Here is a 16,271-nt window from a genome sequence, read left to right as displayed (position 1 = left end):
AACAACAAAAACTGGGCCGAGGGGAGGGAATGAAAAATGTGGTGGAGAGTACTCAGCTCTAGCATTTCAAATCTTACATGGCGTAAACATCTGTCTGGTACTGGGCTGGAATAAAGTCATAAAGTCAACTTGCCAGTGACTCGTTCCCATTCTGTCCAAGGACGAACACACGCGACTCTACTACAGAGCCCGGGGAGTGGGCCCAGGCCTTCTGGTCCCACAGGCTCAGATACTCCCACCAGCTTCCACCAGCCCCTCTTTCATACCTTCCACATGGCGGGGCTCCCACACCTGCCCTGCTGCTGAGGCCCCTCACTCTCCACCCAGGGAGACTTCGTCTCTACTGTTTATCCCACCCTTTCCCTTCCCGTCCTGGATTCTTGAGAATCTTCTTCCTCTGCTGTTCCTCACAACCTGCTTTCCATCACCAGGCTGGAATCCACATCCTGAGGTCCCCTGCCACCTGCCTTCCTCACACTCATGAGTAGCAAGCCCTGATAGCCTGGTCTTCCCCACAGAGGTGGCCTCCTTAAAGCTTTATTTAAGTAATCTCTATCCCCAACATGGGACTTGAACTCAAGACACTGAGATCAAGGGTCGCATGCTCTTCCGACTAAGCCAGCCAGACACCCCCAGAGAGGCCTTTTAAAAATATTTTTCAACTAAGGGCTGTTGCATAGTAGTGGTCTGCACTGGCAATGAGTCACCAAGACAACCAGCTATGAAATCACAACAGGCAGATGTGGGGCTGATGGGGATGGGAAAAACATCTAGACGAATTCTTCCTTTAACCATACTCTGATCTGTCATGAAGAATCCTTACACACATTCTTATTGCTCAGCTGCTCAGAGCTGAAAACCACTTGAAATCTGGCTGCATAAACCTATTTTTCTCCACGAGTCTTCCTACCCACCCCCATGCACTCATCTCTTCCCAGACTAACTCATGAACGCACAGCATGGGTCAACAGATCACGATGATGATGATACTTATTCTTCTGGCTGAGTCACAGTTCCCACAGATCCCAGGGCAACATCTGAAGGCACACTGGTCACTCATCCCTGCACCTTGACCAAGAACATCGCTTCCGAACACAAGAGTTGAGGGCTCTCCTCACACTTACGTGTTCTTCCGAAGCATAGAGGACTTCCATTAGTCGCTGCACGAGGTCATCATTTTCCTGCCCATGTTCTTGGCAGAGTAGCTCAATCTCTCTCAACTTGCCAAAGTAGAAATCTCTCTCCTTTTCCACACCTTCAAGGGCAAGTTTTAATGAATGTACCTGCAAGGGAGTGAGGGTGGGGGAAAAAACCCCAAAGTACAGTATAAGAAATGTGCCCCACTGTGCCTGCCTATAAAGACCCGAACCAGGAAATGACAGATGTGCCACAGAGTTTGAGCCCGGGCCACAGTGTCTGACTTCAGCACGCCTGTCACCCCCTCTGCCAACTGACTGTTCATAACCACTGCTGGAGGGATGGCGCTGCTTCACAGGGTTGCAGCCGGGCTCCGAGTGAGCTTTCCTCCTCTCCGGCTAACCTGGGCTAACCTGGGCTACGGCACATCCTCCCCCTACCCTGTCTGTCCTCTGCACGCCGAGGGGAGAGGCTGCCTCTGCGGTTACTTTAGATGAATTCTGAGGACCCTCCTTCCTTCAGAGAACTTGCATGAAGAGTCACCCTAGATAAGTGTCCCTGAGCCACACTAGACAAATGCTTTCTACTGAGAAACTGGGTCTCAGCTACATGAGGAAAACGGGGTGAGAGACTGTGAGCCAGGCTGAGTGCATTGGTCTGAACTCTGGTTCTGGGTCTGGAGACATCACAGGGAATGCGGGGGAAGAGGAAGGGAAGGAAACCCCGTTCCCTTAGCCAAACAGACCCTTCAATCCCTTTTCCACCCTGGGTGCTGGTTCTAGGACCTTCTAGGGCTGTACGGCCTCTCACAGTGATGACAGATATAGTGTAGGGAAGGTGGCAACAGTGTCACCTGGACTGGAGGAACACTGACCCTGGTGTCCACAGACTGGGTCTCAAATCCCAGGTGGGCACAGCAGCAACACACAGGCCCAAACCATCACCCAGTTCCTGCTCCCTAAGAATCCTTTACTTCTTTTTTTTTTTTTTTAACCCCCTTGTGCATTTAGATTTACACAAACAATATTCTTTAGGAGGTAAATTAAATCTTTCATGGTCCTTCTCAGGTGAAATCTCTCATTCAGGGTAGTAAAATCCCCCTAACAGAATTGCTAAAAATCCCCTTTGCAAGGGGAAATTTTCTCCTCGAATGATTCTGGGCTTTTGTACATGCTATTATTATTATTATTTTTAAATATTTTATCTATTTATTTACAAGAGACAGAGGCAGAGATGTAGGCAGAGGGAAAAGCAGGCTCCCTGCAGGGAGCCCGATGAGGGACTTGATCCCAGGACCCTGGGATCACGCCATAAGCCGAAGGCAGATATTCAACCGCTGAGCCACCCAGGCATCCCTGGACATGCTATTTGCCTGGAATTACTGATCCGTTCAAACATACCCTGTGTACATGCAGTGTCTATCCCCTTTCTGTGCACCTGGTGTAAGGCTCAGGGATATGTTATTTCTTCTCCTGTCTTTTTTTTTTTTAAGATAAAGAGCAGGGGTTGGTGGGGAGAGGGAAAGAGAATTTTAAGCAGGCTCCATGCCCCGCAGGAAGCCCAGTGCAGGGCTCCATCTCACCACCCTGATGAGAGTTGGATGCTTAATGGACTGAGCCACAGAGGGAGTCCCTCCCCTCTGTCTTTTGATTCATTTCTATCACTGGAATTGTCTAGCACAGTGGTACTTCATACTACGGCATGGGAGACTGATGCCTGAATGGAGGCAGAAGGCCAAGTAAATGAGAATTCTTCAAGTTTATGGCACTCATCGCTTCTTCTGTTACGGCTGTAATTCACTCTTTAGCCTTGGCATTTCCACTCAGCCCTTCCTCGTCCTGGAGTCCTCAGCGCCAGCACCATCATGCCTCTGCGGCTACAAGGAGGCTACAGGGAGCCTCTCTGCAGGCAACCAGCACAAAAAATGGACGGAGTGGTAACAGATGCACAGATATGGAGCTGGACTAAGTGCTCAGTGAACCTCTGAATGAACGCTCACAGTTCAGGGTGTGTGTGGCCGTCCCTCTGAGGGACTGGGAGGGGGAGGCAAACAGACATAGTCCTCCTCAATGGACATGGGGGCAGGCTGGGGAGGGAAGCCCTTTGGAAGTAATAATGGAATTACAAGACCACCAGAAAGCTCCTCTTGCTCTTTGTCCTCTCTCCCCTCTAGAGTGATGTTTTTGGATAACAGGATGAGGAGGGCTGGCTCCCCTGGGGATGGGAGGCTCTTTGCGTAACTGGACAGCTAATGGGAATGTAGAGCCAGCCCCAAGGAGAAGAAGTGGGTCTGGCTGGCTGAGGCTGAATGGGAGAGAGGCAGGAAGGATCTTGAGGTCTCCATGTGCTTACAATCTGGTTTGGAAGGTTGGAGGCTTGGGTGTGGTAGAGGGGGAGGGAGGAGGTGTCCCTCCCCCACAGGGAGGAGACAGATGGTGACAGAACAAGAGGTAATAAAGATATCAAAAGAACTTGGGTTCCTAAGGAGAATGGGTTATAAACCTCAAGCATCACAGACCCACACCTGATTCTCTCTGGGTCTACTCTCAGTTGCTTGGAGCCTTGGGCATGTGACCCAAGGCTCATTATGGCCATCCCACCTGCCTTCTATTTGAGAAGAACCTATTACTGGAAATTTCATATGGGCTCAAACTGAGAATCAGCAGGTAGTTACAACATTCCACAGCTTCTAAATCAAAGTCCGATCCATGGGATGACTTCAGGTTTCACCATTTTCATTAAAGTGATCAGAATTGTAAAGAAACACCCTAGCTAAGCAATCGTCTGCTCTTAAACTAGACTCCTGATTGCAAATATACAATTATCTCAAAAAACTGTTTCCAGACTCTTGCTGGCTCATCAGGAATCAGATTAATCACCAGGAATGGCCCAGCCACTTGGCTGGGAACAGCTGAAGAACTGTGAATAAAGGCTCCTCTCCCAGTGGCGGGAGCAGCCAGGATAAAAGACTCTCCTCAACTCAGGGTCAGGGGAGGTGGCTTCTGCAGTGGGCCTTATGCTACCAGTGGTTTTATTACCTTTCGACTACATATAATCTTGGGCAAAATTAGCTATTGTTAGGTAGACAGCATACCTAAACTTTTATAGTGAAAATTTCAAAGACAGTAGAGTTAGATTTACGGTAACCCTGAGTAATATTAGACAAAAGGGAACATTCTTCAACTTAAAACACAGCCGTGGCCTTTCTGAATGCCCCACCCCCCAAGTATGGGGTTCAGTGCTTCTGTGGCATCAAACTTCTGGTGTTTGTGGGAAGTATTAGGTGCTCACTTTGCTGGCCTAATCACCCATCCCTTACAACTGCTCTAAGCTCTACAAGGGAAGGGAAGGTCTCTCTCTCTCTCTCTCACTACCATTATATATTATTAGCATCAAGCACGGAGTCTGTCACATAGTACAGGCTTGACTAATAGTTGAAGGAAAGGAAGGAGGAAGAGACTAACCCTAACTCCAGTGTTGGATGCCATCCAGACTGGCCTTAAGTGGACAGCCTGGAGCTTGTGACCAGCACTGAGGTGTGTGCATGGTATAGGGGTGGGGTGAGCGGGACCCTGGCCTATAACCTGGATTTACCAGAGACTGAGTCCTCTGTCTTTCTGTCTTAATGTACAGCTTTGAGATTTCTGATGAACATCTTTCATTCCTTGAGGGACACTGACTTTATCTGCCTGAACAATTCCTTAGTCCCTAATTTGTTTGAAACCACTGCCCCCTCCCTTATATATTTCAGGCCTCCAAGTTTTTTTTCTCCCTCCTTCCCCTCTCAGACACAGGCCAGGACTGAGGAGTTACCTGTTCATTAAGCTGTATGACCTGTGTTTCTAAATCTTTATCAGATCTGGATGCTGAGCTGCTGGACGAAGCCCTTTTAGCTGATGAGGGACGAGAAGGTGTGGATCCTGGCTTAGACGCTGGGCTTGATTTAGCCGCACCTGAAAGTAACCAGAATAGATTACAAATATTGGCAACATGAAGGACACTTTTTAGATCTATCACAAATGTAGGATATAAAAGGAGTTTACTAAAAAGTATAGAAGGTAGGCCCCCTTGACCCTTTCCAATCACAGAAACAGCATACATACACTTAGAAAAAGTGCACATAGTACGAAAGGGTCGGCTTGGGCAACATATTTAACCTTTCTGAGCACTTTTCCCCCCTCAGTATGAGATTAAGTTGTCCTTTCTCCCTCTGGAGAGATAAGAATAACACATTTATTTTATCCAAGAGATTTAAAGATATAAAGATTTTTTTTTAAGAGGAAAGGTTCTTAGATAACCTCCAAGCATCACCATAATTGAGTTTCTAAAAAACAAAAGAGTTCATAAATAGATGAATACTTTAGAAAAAGCATCAGTACAAAGGAATTTTTTTTCTCCTCTTTTGTTTCCTAGGTTTAGCCACTGAAAGCATCTGGGAGCAATGACTTCTTCATACGAGTGCGTGTTCCTGGTATCTATGTCCTGGTTTCTAAATTTTATTCTGCACAAAGAGAGCTTCTTGAGAGGTGGTGGGTTCCATGGGTGGGGCAAGGGAAGTACAGGGTGAGCCTGGAATGCCTTTTTGTGTCAAAAAGCAAGGATGTGCTCACGAACTAATGTCAATAGGTATGGGGGCCAGTTTGAAGGTGCTTCCGACTAGCCACACTTGGGGCATTTTCATGTATCAAAACAATAATGGCTCTAATAGACTGTAATGCACTGAATAAAGAAAACTCTATAATGATGAAGAGAAAGAAGGGGGAAAAAAGAAGGGAGGGAGGATACGAAGGTTTTTATAGAACATGGATAGCTAGTAAACGTAGAAGAAATGTTAGAACTGGTAAAAATCACAATTTTGGAACAAATGTAACTGATCCAGGAACAGCTCACTGACTGTGAAATATTAAGTGAGAAGTTCTGGGGGAATAAGGCATTCATGCAATGTCAAGATATTACCTTAAACTTTACTTACTGTAATGGAAAAAAGGTACACCCTTACATTAGGATAAGCCCTTTAATCAAGTGATTCAACAGCATCCGTAATAATGATAGAAACTAGGGGGGAAAAGGTCACTGATGTCAGGTAAGAGCTCACCCACTGGAAGCTCAGTTCCTAACAGGCACTCACAATCTAGAATATGACGTAGACAACAGGAAATGGCCTCTGCAGCCACACAACAGAAGCCACAAGGTATATGCAATGAAGTTTACACACTTTGTGGATTAGGAAGCTCAGGGTCATTACTGGGGGCCCAGCCAGTCCCTTTTCCTCTGAACACAACCTTGACCTTGTGGCAGCCCAGCCTGGCGGGAGTGCTCCTCTCTTGTGCAAAGGTTTGCCCAAGTTCTCACTGTGTTCCCACACCTTCTCCACTCCTCCAGAAGGCTCTTGGAGCACGAGGGACCAGCATTCATCACCTCTGTAACCCCAGTACTGGACTTAGCATCATATTTGGCTGAATGTATATTTAGTGGTAAAGAAGGTAAAAGTGTTGAAATAAACACACAAGCAAGTAAATGCAACTTGGTTCCATGGTTTCCAATTTCAGTTTGTCAGTACCAGGATCAGAAAGGGGCAGGGGGTAATGAAGCCAAGTGTGCTGACAGCAGTTACAAGTTTCAACCAATGATCTAATTATAAAGCAGGAAACAGGAGGAGTTCAGGTGCCTGGAGTCCTCAGTTCTAAATGCAATGTCATACACCCCCCTCAAGAAGCACTAGCAATATTATAGCCTTGAAAATCTGTTAACAAAGAAAAAAAGGGAACTTTCTTCTAAAAATTTCTAGGGAAAGCCCTAATATAATTTAAAATGAAAATTAGGGACGCTTGGGTGGCTCAGCGGTTGAGTGTCTGCCTTCGGCTCAGGGTATGATCCCGGGATCGAGTCCCGCATGGGGCTCCCTGCATGGAGCCTGCTTCTCCCTCTGCCTGTGTCTCTGCCTCTCTCTCTGTGTCTCTCATGAATGAATAAATGAATGAATAAATAAGAAAATCAAATTGGGAACTGACTTAAAACAGAGTATCCAAAAGTAAATCTTCAGTGACCCGGAAACCTCGCCTATGCAGAAGACCTTCCCAAGGATTCTTGAGACCTGGTGCTTTGCTTCATTTGTGATTCACATACAGTTGCGAGGATTATCTCTGTAGAAGCCCACAGAACATACTCTTGGAACCTCACATCTGTGTCCCACTGGCCAGGCTCTCTAAAGGCCATGCCAACGAGGTAGAGGGAACAATGTGTGTAACAGCAGAGGTGATAAGGGGAGGACATGCCGATCTGGCACGTGCTCCCCCAAGGGCAGCTATAGGCCAGCCTCACTGTGGAAAAAGCTTCTGGAAAATCAAGTTATTTCAGACCTTTTTATAAGCAGTATGCCATATTTTAATATCAATAAAATCTAACAGAAAGCAGCTTCAAGATGATGTTCGACACCTCTTACTAAATACATGCTTATCCAGTACCTACCACAGAGCACGTATGCGATCCCTGCTCTCCAGGAGCTCACAGTCTCATGGGGTAACAGCTATGTAAGCCCAGGCAGGGCGACACTCTACATTCTCAGGGACAAGGCAGCATTCCTGGCTACGTGACCACACGTTCGGGCTGTAACCCCCTGCCCGAAATACTCCTCTTCCCCTCCTTTGAGTGACTAAGCGGACCATCCTGCACACTGGGAGGTCACGGCACCTGTCCACTGCCGAGGTGCGGCCATCCAGGCATGCCTGTTCTTCCCTTAGACTCACACACGGCAAGGTATGTGTTGCATCTGTTTTGTTGGCCCCACTTTATGTTCCCAAGGCCCATCTCAGTGCCCGGCCCAGAAGTTTCTATAATACGCCGAAGCAACTACTAGGAGAGGTGTCCATCCAGGGAAACCCTAGCAGGGAGAGCACGAGGAGGTGATGCCAGTGACAAAGCCACTGACAGCAAGGGCCCGCAACACAGGAAGGAAACTGAGCAAGAACACGGTTGGCCTCCCACATGGAGAGCTCTTGCTTGGTTTCCAGATCCCCCTCCATTACTGCTTAGGATTCCGGACGAAGTGCAAATAGGGAAATTCAGTCGGTAAGTGTTTAACTCTGAGAGGAGCAAGCTGGCTTGTGCTGGGCGGGCCGAGTCTCTGCCCCGTTCGCTGCCTCTTCCGAAGGGGACAGACAGCCCTGCCATAGGGGCTTCCCCTGAGAGCACCGCCCCACACTGGGCCCGTCTCCCTACACAGGTCGGTGGCCACGATGTGGCTGGCTGCGACAGCTGACATACATTCATCAGACACTCATTCTCCCGCCCTGCCTTATCCAGCCTCATGTAAATTTTAAAAGAAAAACATGGAAGGAATAGAAGCCGTACTGATTATATCTTTAGGACATCATCAAAGGCAGCTTGGAGAAAACCTGAAAGGGTGGATATGAGGTCAAAGTGGAAGGATCATGGGCAAGACCAAGTTACCAGGGGAAGCTGGCTGGGAGAGGAACAGGGGGCCCCACGAGACCCTGTGCAGGGGGCCAGGCCAGAGCGGCTGCAGGGACTGAGGCTGTCCTGGGTGCACTTCCTCCTGAGAACCCACATCGCTTGCTATAGCCAGAGCCCGACGTGGCCGCACCTCAGAGTCTTGGCCTTAAAACGCCTCCTGTGCTTCATGGATCCTGTCCGGGTCAACTGGGGCAGAGTCCCTGTCTTTCACCTAGTGGGCATGCAACACCGCCGCTCGATCTCTCCAAGAGGAGAAGGATGAAAACCAGACTTGCGTCCTCTGCCACGGGGCAGGGCTGGTGGAGACAGGGGTGCACAGTCCACGCTCCCCACCTACACGTGCCACATGCTTCCACCCTGCCCTGGACGGTCACTCCCAGGCTGGACAAAGGAACGGAAAGTGAAGTTGAAAAATTTAATAGCAGATGAAGCAATCAGTATTTGAAACTTAAAATCAGGGGTTTTGAAATTCTGAAAGCAACTGAGCACAGGAGGGAAATGCCTGCTGAAGGAGGACGAGAGCGGGTAGGGCCAGTCACCTGGGCACTTACCCACCTCCCACGGGACAAAGAAATTAAAGCACAGGAAAGACTCAACGGAAGATCTTAGTGTCTTCAGAGGTTTAAGGTTTAAAAAAAAAAAAACTACACAATTAAAGGGTTAAAGTAAAGGCTCATTTTTCAAAACAATGTCAAGTGAGCTCTTTAAATCCTCACGAGCTACAATTTGACATGGAAGTAATTTACCCCTCCCGGCTATCACATTGAGAAATACTAAAGAGTGAAACTTATAAAAATGAAAATGAAGTCTTTCATATTCATTCTGTTAAATGATTTCATGGTTTACTTTTTAGAATAGTAAACAATAGCCTAAAGTAGATCACACTCCTTAGACCGTTAAGAACTATGTTTTTCTTTATTTGCTGTAAAAGTCTTACCATCTCCTATCAAGGAACCAAACCCTAAAGTGTACCCAGCTTCTGGGGGGCCATGACTTCTTCCAGTTACTTAGGCTGCTAGCATGTGCTTAGGAATTTAAAATTCATCCACATCAGCAAATTTAAGACCAATATATCACTTTTAGGTAAGTTACCATTTATATTCCAATTTTGTGAGATGACGCAACGATGTCCTATTTGATGGCATCTTAATTCTGGTTTTAGAGATCAGGGTCCTCCGTAGCTGCCTTGCTGCTTCCCGAAACGCCCCTAAGCCCACAGACATTTCGCTTCTGTGCCTTCCCATGCCTCTCTGCTCAACGAGGCTTATGTGAAAAACATTCACCCAGTGGCTTTTAAAGGGAGTGTAGCACTTCAGCTATAATGCAGATAGAGTTTTTTTCCCCCTTACAGCTATCAACCATTCCCCAATTTTTTTTCAAGCTACATTTGATGTCCTGAAAACATAATTAGTGGTAGCCCTGTTTTACAAGAATGGTTTTCCCTCAAGCTTTTCTTTCTCTCCCTAATTTCCCCTTTCAAAATAAAAAGGAGTTTCAAAAGTGGGGGAAATAGACATAAATTCTGTACAAGTCCCTGTAATTCTCTGACTTTACTCATTGGATATGGACATGATTTACAATGCTAGTCTTTGAGCAGTTTTGTCTTAATTAATGCCTTTAAGATTTGTTGTATAAATATGATTCTAGACATTTTAACCATAGTTGTAAAAAAAAAAAAAACAACAAAGAGTGGCCTTATTCACTGCCTTAGTGAAGCCACATTATCACTGTGTCTAATGTCAATAATTAGTAGCTTAATGTTTATGGAAAATGCTACATTTGGGGCATATGAGGCCCAATGAATTCATAATGCTAAAGCAAAGAAAAGCACTTTACTTGGCTTCATCTTTCATGGCCAGAGCTCTGATGGAATTTAAAAATTCTTCTCACTTAATCTGCTGTATTTCTTCTGCCAAAGTCATAAACAGAGGAGCTAAAAATATGATGTTAATACTGTTGACAAGAACCACAGAGACATTAAAAACATGTGCACACATGCATACGCATACACATGCACACACACACGCACACTCAGGAAGCAAGCTGTCTTCTGGTCATCCCCAGCTTCTTCACTTTGAGAGCATATTCCCTCCACCCCCAGGTCCTTTCTCACTCAATTACAGACCCCATAGAGGCAGGAGCCAGGGAATGGGTGAAATGGGTGAAAGTGGTCCCAAGGTAGAAACCTCCAGTTACAAAATAAGTCAGTCTGGGGGCATGACGTACAGCAAGGTGGTTATAAGTCACGACACTACGTTTCAGAGTTGCTAAGCTCTCTCAGCAAGTGGATCTTAGCAGATCTTCAATGTTCTTACCACAAGAAAAAAAATTGTCCTTATGTGTGGTGTTGGATGTTAACCAGCCCTTACTGTGGTGATCATTTCGCAATCTATACAAATATTCTATCCTGTTGCACGCCTGAAACGGTGAGGCTGTAGGTCAGTTATAGCTCAAAAACAAACCCCACAGACCTGAAACAAGACCGAAGATACACTGTACCTACAAAGATTAGTTATTTGTGGATGATCGGACATCACTTCCTTATCCTCTTTACATTGGCAAAGAGATTCTAATTTTTAACTGAGATAATGGACTTGGCTAAAAGAAATGTAAATAAAGTCACTGCTAGGGACAGAACATAAAGCTGGGCTGACGAGAAGAGTGAATGCCCGCAGGAAGAGGGTTGTTCCTCAGTGACAAAGCGGACACGCGAGCCGTCACACTGCAGGGTGACTGACCGTGGCCTCGCCAGTCTTAATTACTACAAATTCAAGGTCTGAGCCTGATTCCTTAAAAAATGCTCCATACCTTCTCACTTAAGATCTGTAATGTGTTCTCTGAGAGCAAAAACAGAAAAAAACCTCTGGCCCTCAGAGGCCCGAGTTCAGTCCAAATGGAACATCAACAGGGGTTCCAGGCTGCTTCCATTTGAGAGCTTCTTACAAGGCTGGCTCTTCTGCAATTGAGAGTTCATAGCCCTTCAGGCTCTGTCACCAGTGCAGCCAGCAGCAAAGTTGCGCTACTTGAGTGTCAGCTTGTCAAAGAGGGCAGCTCCTGGTATGAGCACCTTGGAGTGCAGCACGAAGGACATCAGCCGGTGGGAATGAAGATCTGGCATGGAAATGGTGACCCTCCACCTCGCCCTTAGGGAGGAGGTGGCAGTGGGGGGCCCTACGACCAGGCGGCCCTCAGAGGAATCCTGCCCTCACAGGAATCCTGGCTCTGCTGCTGGCTGTGTGGTGGGACCTGGGCTGCCACCTGGATTTGTGCTGAAGACTGGAACAGCAATGCCGGTTTCCCCAGAGTTGGGAACGATACATGAGTTGATACATGGAAAGTCCTTACACAAGAGCCTGGCACACAGTAGGTACTCAATAAATGCTAGCTCACGTTATTATCACTCAGCAAAGGAGACGTGATTCAACTCATGATGAAGTACACAATTTCCCATTTCTAGACACTAGCAAAATAAAAACTAAGCTGCTAAAGTAGTAAGAAAATCCGGCTCATTTTCAAGAAAATCTCTATGAAAAATTTTAACCCATAAACCACCAGTGGACACCAAGACATTGGTTCTTCTGTTCCATTTACTGTCTATCTTGAAAATCAGCAGGCTGTAGGTCAAGTCTCTGTGCTCTTTCTTAAATTACTTTGACTCCTTCATTCATGCAGCCCATGCTTACTGAGCTCCTACTGTGTACCTGGCCAGCTTAAGGCAGTTGGGATAAATCAATGAATGAAACAGAAGATATTTGTCTCTGTGGAATTTACATTCTAATGGGGGAATTAGATAATTAATAACATAATAAACCAGGGGATCCCTGGGTGGCGCAGCGGTTTGGCGCCTGCCTTTGGCCCAGGGCACGATCCTGGAGACCCAGGATTGAATCCCACGTCGGGCTCCCGGTGCATGGAGCCTGCTTCTCCCTCTGCCTGTGTCTCTGCCTCTCTCTCTCTCTCTTTCTCTCTGTGTGTGTGACTATCATTAAAAAAAAAAAAAACCAAAAAACATAATAAACCAGCAAGTAAATGCTATGGAAAAGAGAAAATTAGGACAGAGGTGAGCAGTGCTGGGTCCAGGGGTGAGAGAGCAGCCGTTTTCAGTATGAACTCCAGGGAACCTGAGCATCTACCACACGTCTCTCTCCAGTCTCAACCCCTCACTCTGACACCCAAGCCTTGCATGGGCCTCACCAGACCCTGGTCCCCTCGGAAAGACAGGGGTCAGGAGCACAGAGGTCTGGAGGTGGGAGTCCTGTGGCAGTCCTGCACAGATGGGAGGTGGCAAGATCCACACCGGCACGTGTGGGGGTGAGCCTGGTTGCGAAGTCCCATTCCTCCACTAATGGGAAGTCTACATCTCTTGCAACAACTCCACAGTCACAACTTCCAGGATCCCTGAAAGGGACGTGCCATTTGCCAAAGTACCCCTTACTTCAGGGCCTTGCTGAGAAAGTCAGGTTTCAACAGAGGCCTGAGGGAGGTACAGGTGGCCTTCTGGAAAGCCAGGAGCAGAGCATTCTAGACAAAGGCCCCGCCTCATCCATTCAGAAGCCAGGGAGTCTGGAGCAGAGCAAGCCAGGGGATGTGCAGGAGAGAAGGTCTGCAGATCCTGGAGGGGGCAGACTGTTAGGGCCTCAGAGGCAGGGGTTACGGGGTTAGGAGCCTGGGCTTTCATTCTGAGGGAAGTGGGAGCCACTGTGGGGTCCTGGGCAGAGGAGTGCTGTGGCCTGACAGCCGTGTGGAGAACAGACCATGGGAGGGTGAGGCCAGATGCAGAATGGCCATGGAGGAGGCCACTGCAGTAATTCTCCAGGGTGTGAGCAGGGAGTGCGCAAGATGAGTTTTCTTTTTGGTAAATCATTTACAACGCTCCAGTTTAGACAACCCTGTTTATGTACCCTATAAAACAGGCACCAAACGTCTGGCCATCTTATACAACTTGCATTTTGCAATATTAACAGTAACAAAAGGCATTCTGATCAATGGCATCTGCTACTGATTCCAGGGGGAGGGCTGAGGAAAAATAGGCAGGGACAAGAGCTGGGAGTCAGGTAGTGTCCCTCCCAATTCACTGCTCAAGGGTCATTGCACAGTCTAGTTACTGGCTCTGCCCTGAGAGAGCATGCCAGGGAGCTACACTGAGTTAGGGCCTGAGAGCTCCCCTTCCCTGGCCAGGGTCTCAAAGCCTGCTCCTGTGATGGGCAAGACGGCTGAGCATGGCCAGCCAGTGTGAGCATTCACAAAACCGAGTTACTTCTGCCCTGGTTACTGTCCATGCTGGAAATGATGTGCTTATTTTTAGCCATCATGTGATTCTCCAGTATTTTCCAGACTCTGCTTGAGTCACTATGGTTTCAGAGAATTTTTCATAGTGGGAAAAAATGCACAAGAACTCCTCCTCTCAAATTGGCTCAAGTATTAAAAAAAATCTAACATTTGAACAGTTATTTGAACATGGTGTGTGTATTCCTCTTGATAAGCTGTCTTTTCGCACCTCTCATATCTTGGTAGACAAGGAAGTGCGTGCGCTCTGAAAACATTAAGTGCTAACCAATCACTATCTTGGTTCAAATTCTTATTTTTAAATTGTCCTCAGAGCAGCAATGTTTCTTTAGAAATGGTGAGAATCCTTCACTCCCAAGAAACAATAACACAAGAATCCCAACAATTTAGGGGAACACTGCCTTGCCTGTCTACTGCAGTGATAGGAAAAGCTGGTGGTTGAAGCAGCCCAACAAACCTAGCCAGACCATTAAGAACGAAAACACACATGCATCACCATTCCCTCACAGGGTCAACTGCACGCCTGGCACATGGCAGTCCTTTCAGCACAAAGCTTACAAATTAAGATGGCTATTTGGGGGGGAACACAATTACTTCATAATGTATGGACACAGTCCGACTGACTCTATTGTCAAGACCAGTGTTTGAAGTCGTTTTTCTGATGGTGGCAAGTCAGCTGTGCTCCATGAATACCATCTTACCCAGATTCCCTTGCAGAGAGCGAACTGTGGTCTGAGGCCACAGAGGAGCTGGCGCTCAGTCTCACTGAACCAGAGCTGAGCTCCACCTGAGTCCTCTCCTCTCCTGCACCAGGCTCTCTGCTTCCACCAACCAACCATTACACCAGCAACGTGTGCATCCCTTATCCTTGGCTTCCCTTCTCCTCTTCTCATATCCAATCTTCAAATTTTATTGACTATATCTCCTTTAAGTCTCCATAGCCCAGGTGTCCCATGACCTTTGTTTTAGGCCAACATCTTCTCCTGAATGATTTGTTGTAACAGCTTAGCTAGTCTTCTGGATTATAACTCTATACCCTTCATGGTTTCTCTATACCAAAGAGCAAACTTGTACTAAAAACTGTAATGACTCCCAACTGCCCCCTTTAAAGTGTAACCTCTGTAACCAAAAGAACCTAAGATGATTGCCTCCCCCCAGGGATCCTGGCCTGATGGTATTCCCGTCTCTGTATAATCCCTTCGCCTCAAGTGTGGGTGGGACCTGTCTTGCTTCTAAAAGAATATGGCAAAGGTGATGGGAGGTCCCCCTTGTGATTATGGTACTCTACAGAACTCTGTTTGGTGAGCATATGTGTTAGAGAGAATCCTCCTACTGGCTTTGAAGAAGCAAGTTGCCATGTAGTAAGCACACATTTGGGAAAAGCCCACGTGGCAGGGAATGCAGGTGGCCTCTGGGAACTGAGAGTAGCTGCCAGCAAGAAACCAAAGCCTCAGTTCTGCAGCCTCAAAGAAACAGTCACAACCCAAGGGAGCCCTCCCCAGTGAAGCCTCTGATGAGACCACAGCCTCAGCAGATACCTGGATGGCTGCCTGGTGGGATCTTAAAGCAGAGAACACAGCTAAGCAGAACCTGGACTTCACAAGATGTGTTGTTTTAAGCTGCTAAGTTTGTAGCGGCTGTTTTGCAGCAACACAACATAAATACCACCTCTCAACTCATACAGGGGCATGGCTCAGCTCTGCAGTCTTACTCTCAACATTCACGTGGAACAACACACACATCATTTCACTGAATATAGCATATTCTCTGTTGATGGCAACATGCTCTTTCTGCTTGCAGTGCCCCTGTCCATACCCATGACTTGGCTAATTTCTACTCATTAAGTCTTAGTCAAATCTCACTTTTCCCAAGAAGCTTTTCTATTTCTAGAATACACAAAACCAGCTCAGGTGGTCTTCCGGCACACCCTGATAGAATGCACCTCACTTTAGTGCTGTTGTCTATTTATTGCCAGCTTTCATCACAAGGCTGTTACTTCCCTGAATGACGGTGTATCTCCAGAGTTTAAATGCATGTTGAGAGACTGAATGAGAACTCAAGTAAGGCTTTCCCAAAACCAGCAACGGGTCCAATAAATAGGAAGTGCTGTTTAAGGAATTTTTTTCTGGGGATCCCTGGGTGGCGCAGCGGTTTGGCGCCTGCCTTTGGCCCAGGGCGCGATCCTGGAGACCCGGGATCGAATCCCACATCAGGCTCCCGGTGCATGGAGCCTGCTTCTCCCTCTGCCTGTGTCTCTGCCTCTCTCTCTCTCTCTCTGTGACTATCATAAATAAAAAAAATAAAAATAAAAATAAAAAAAAATTAAAAAAAAAAAAAGGAATTTTTTTCTGAGCTGCTGTGTAGTGCACGATGCA

At 46.9% G+C, this 16,271-nt stretch overlaps 1 protein-coding gene and 1 long non-coding RNA gene across 7 annotated transcripts in view; one reads left to right on the top strand and one right to left on the bottom strand.

The window, feature by feature from the left end:
- Positions 1-6,660, top strand: part of LOC140594949 (uncharacterized) — a 93,103-nt gene extending 86,443 nt beyond the window's left edge. The window contains exon 3 of the long non-coding RNA XR_011996222.1: positions 5,551-6,660. This is a non-coding gene — a long non-coding RNA (uncharacterized lncRNA). The remainder of the gene's footprint in view (positions 1-5,550) is intronic.
- Positions 1-16,271, bottom strand: part of MAPRE2 (microtubule associated protein RP/EB family member 2) — a 157,119-nt gene that overhangs the window by 5,024 nt on the left and 135,824 nt on the right. For all 6 annotated transcript variants that reach the window (XM_025996966.2, XM_072732190.1, XM_072732193.1 and 3 more), the window contains 2 exons: positions 4,951-5,090; positions 1,125-1,283 (listed from right to left, as the gene is read on the bottom strand). In XM_025996966.2, the coding sequence (XP_025852751.1) occupies positions 1,125-1,283; positions 4,951-5,090 (299 nt within the window). The remainder of the gene's footprint in view (positions 1-1,124; positions 1,284-4,950; positions 5,091-16,271) is intronic.

Source organism: Vulpes vulpes, chromosome 13, assembly GCF_048418805.1.
Source record: "Vulpes vulpes isolate BD-2025 chromosome 13, VulVul3, whole genome shotgun sequence".
NCBI classification, from domain to species: domain Eukaryota; kingdom Metazoa; phylum Chordata; class Mammalia; order Carnivora; family Canidae; genus Vulpes; species Vulpes vulpes.
This window is presented reverse-complemented; position numbering and strand designations above follow the sequence as displayed.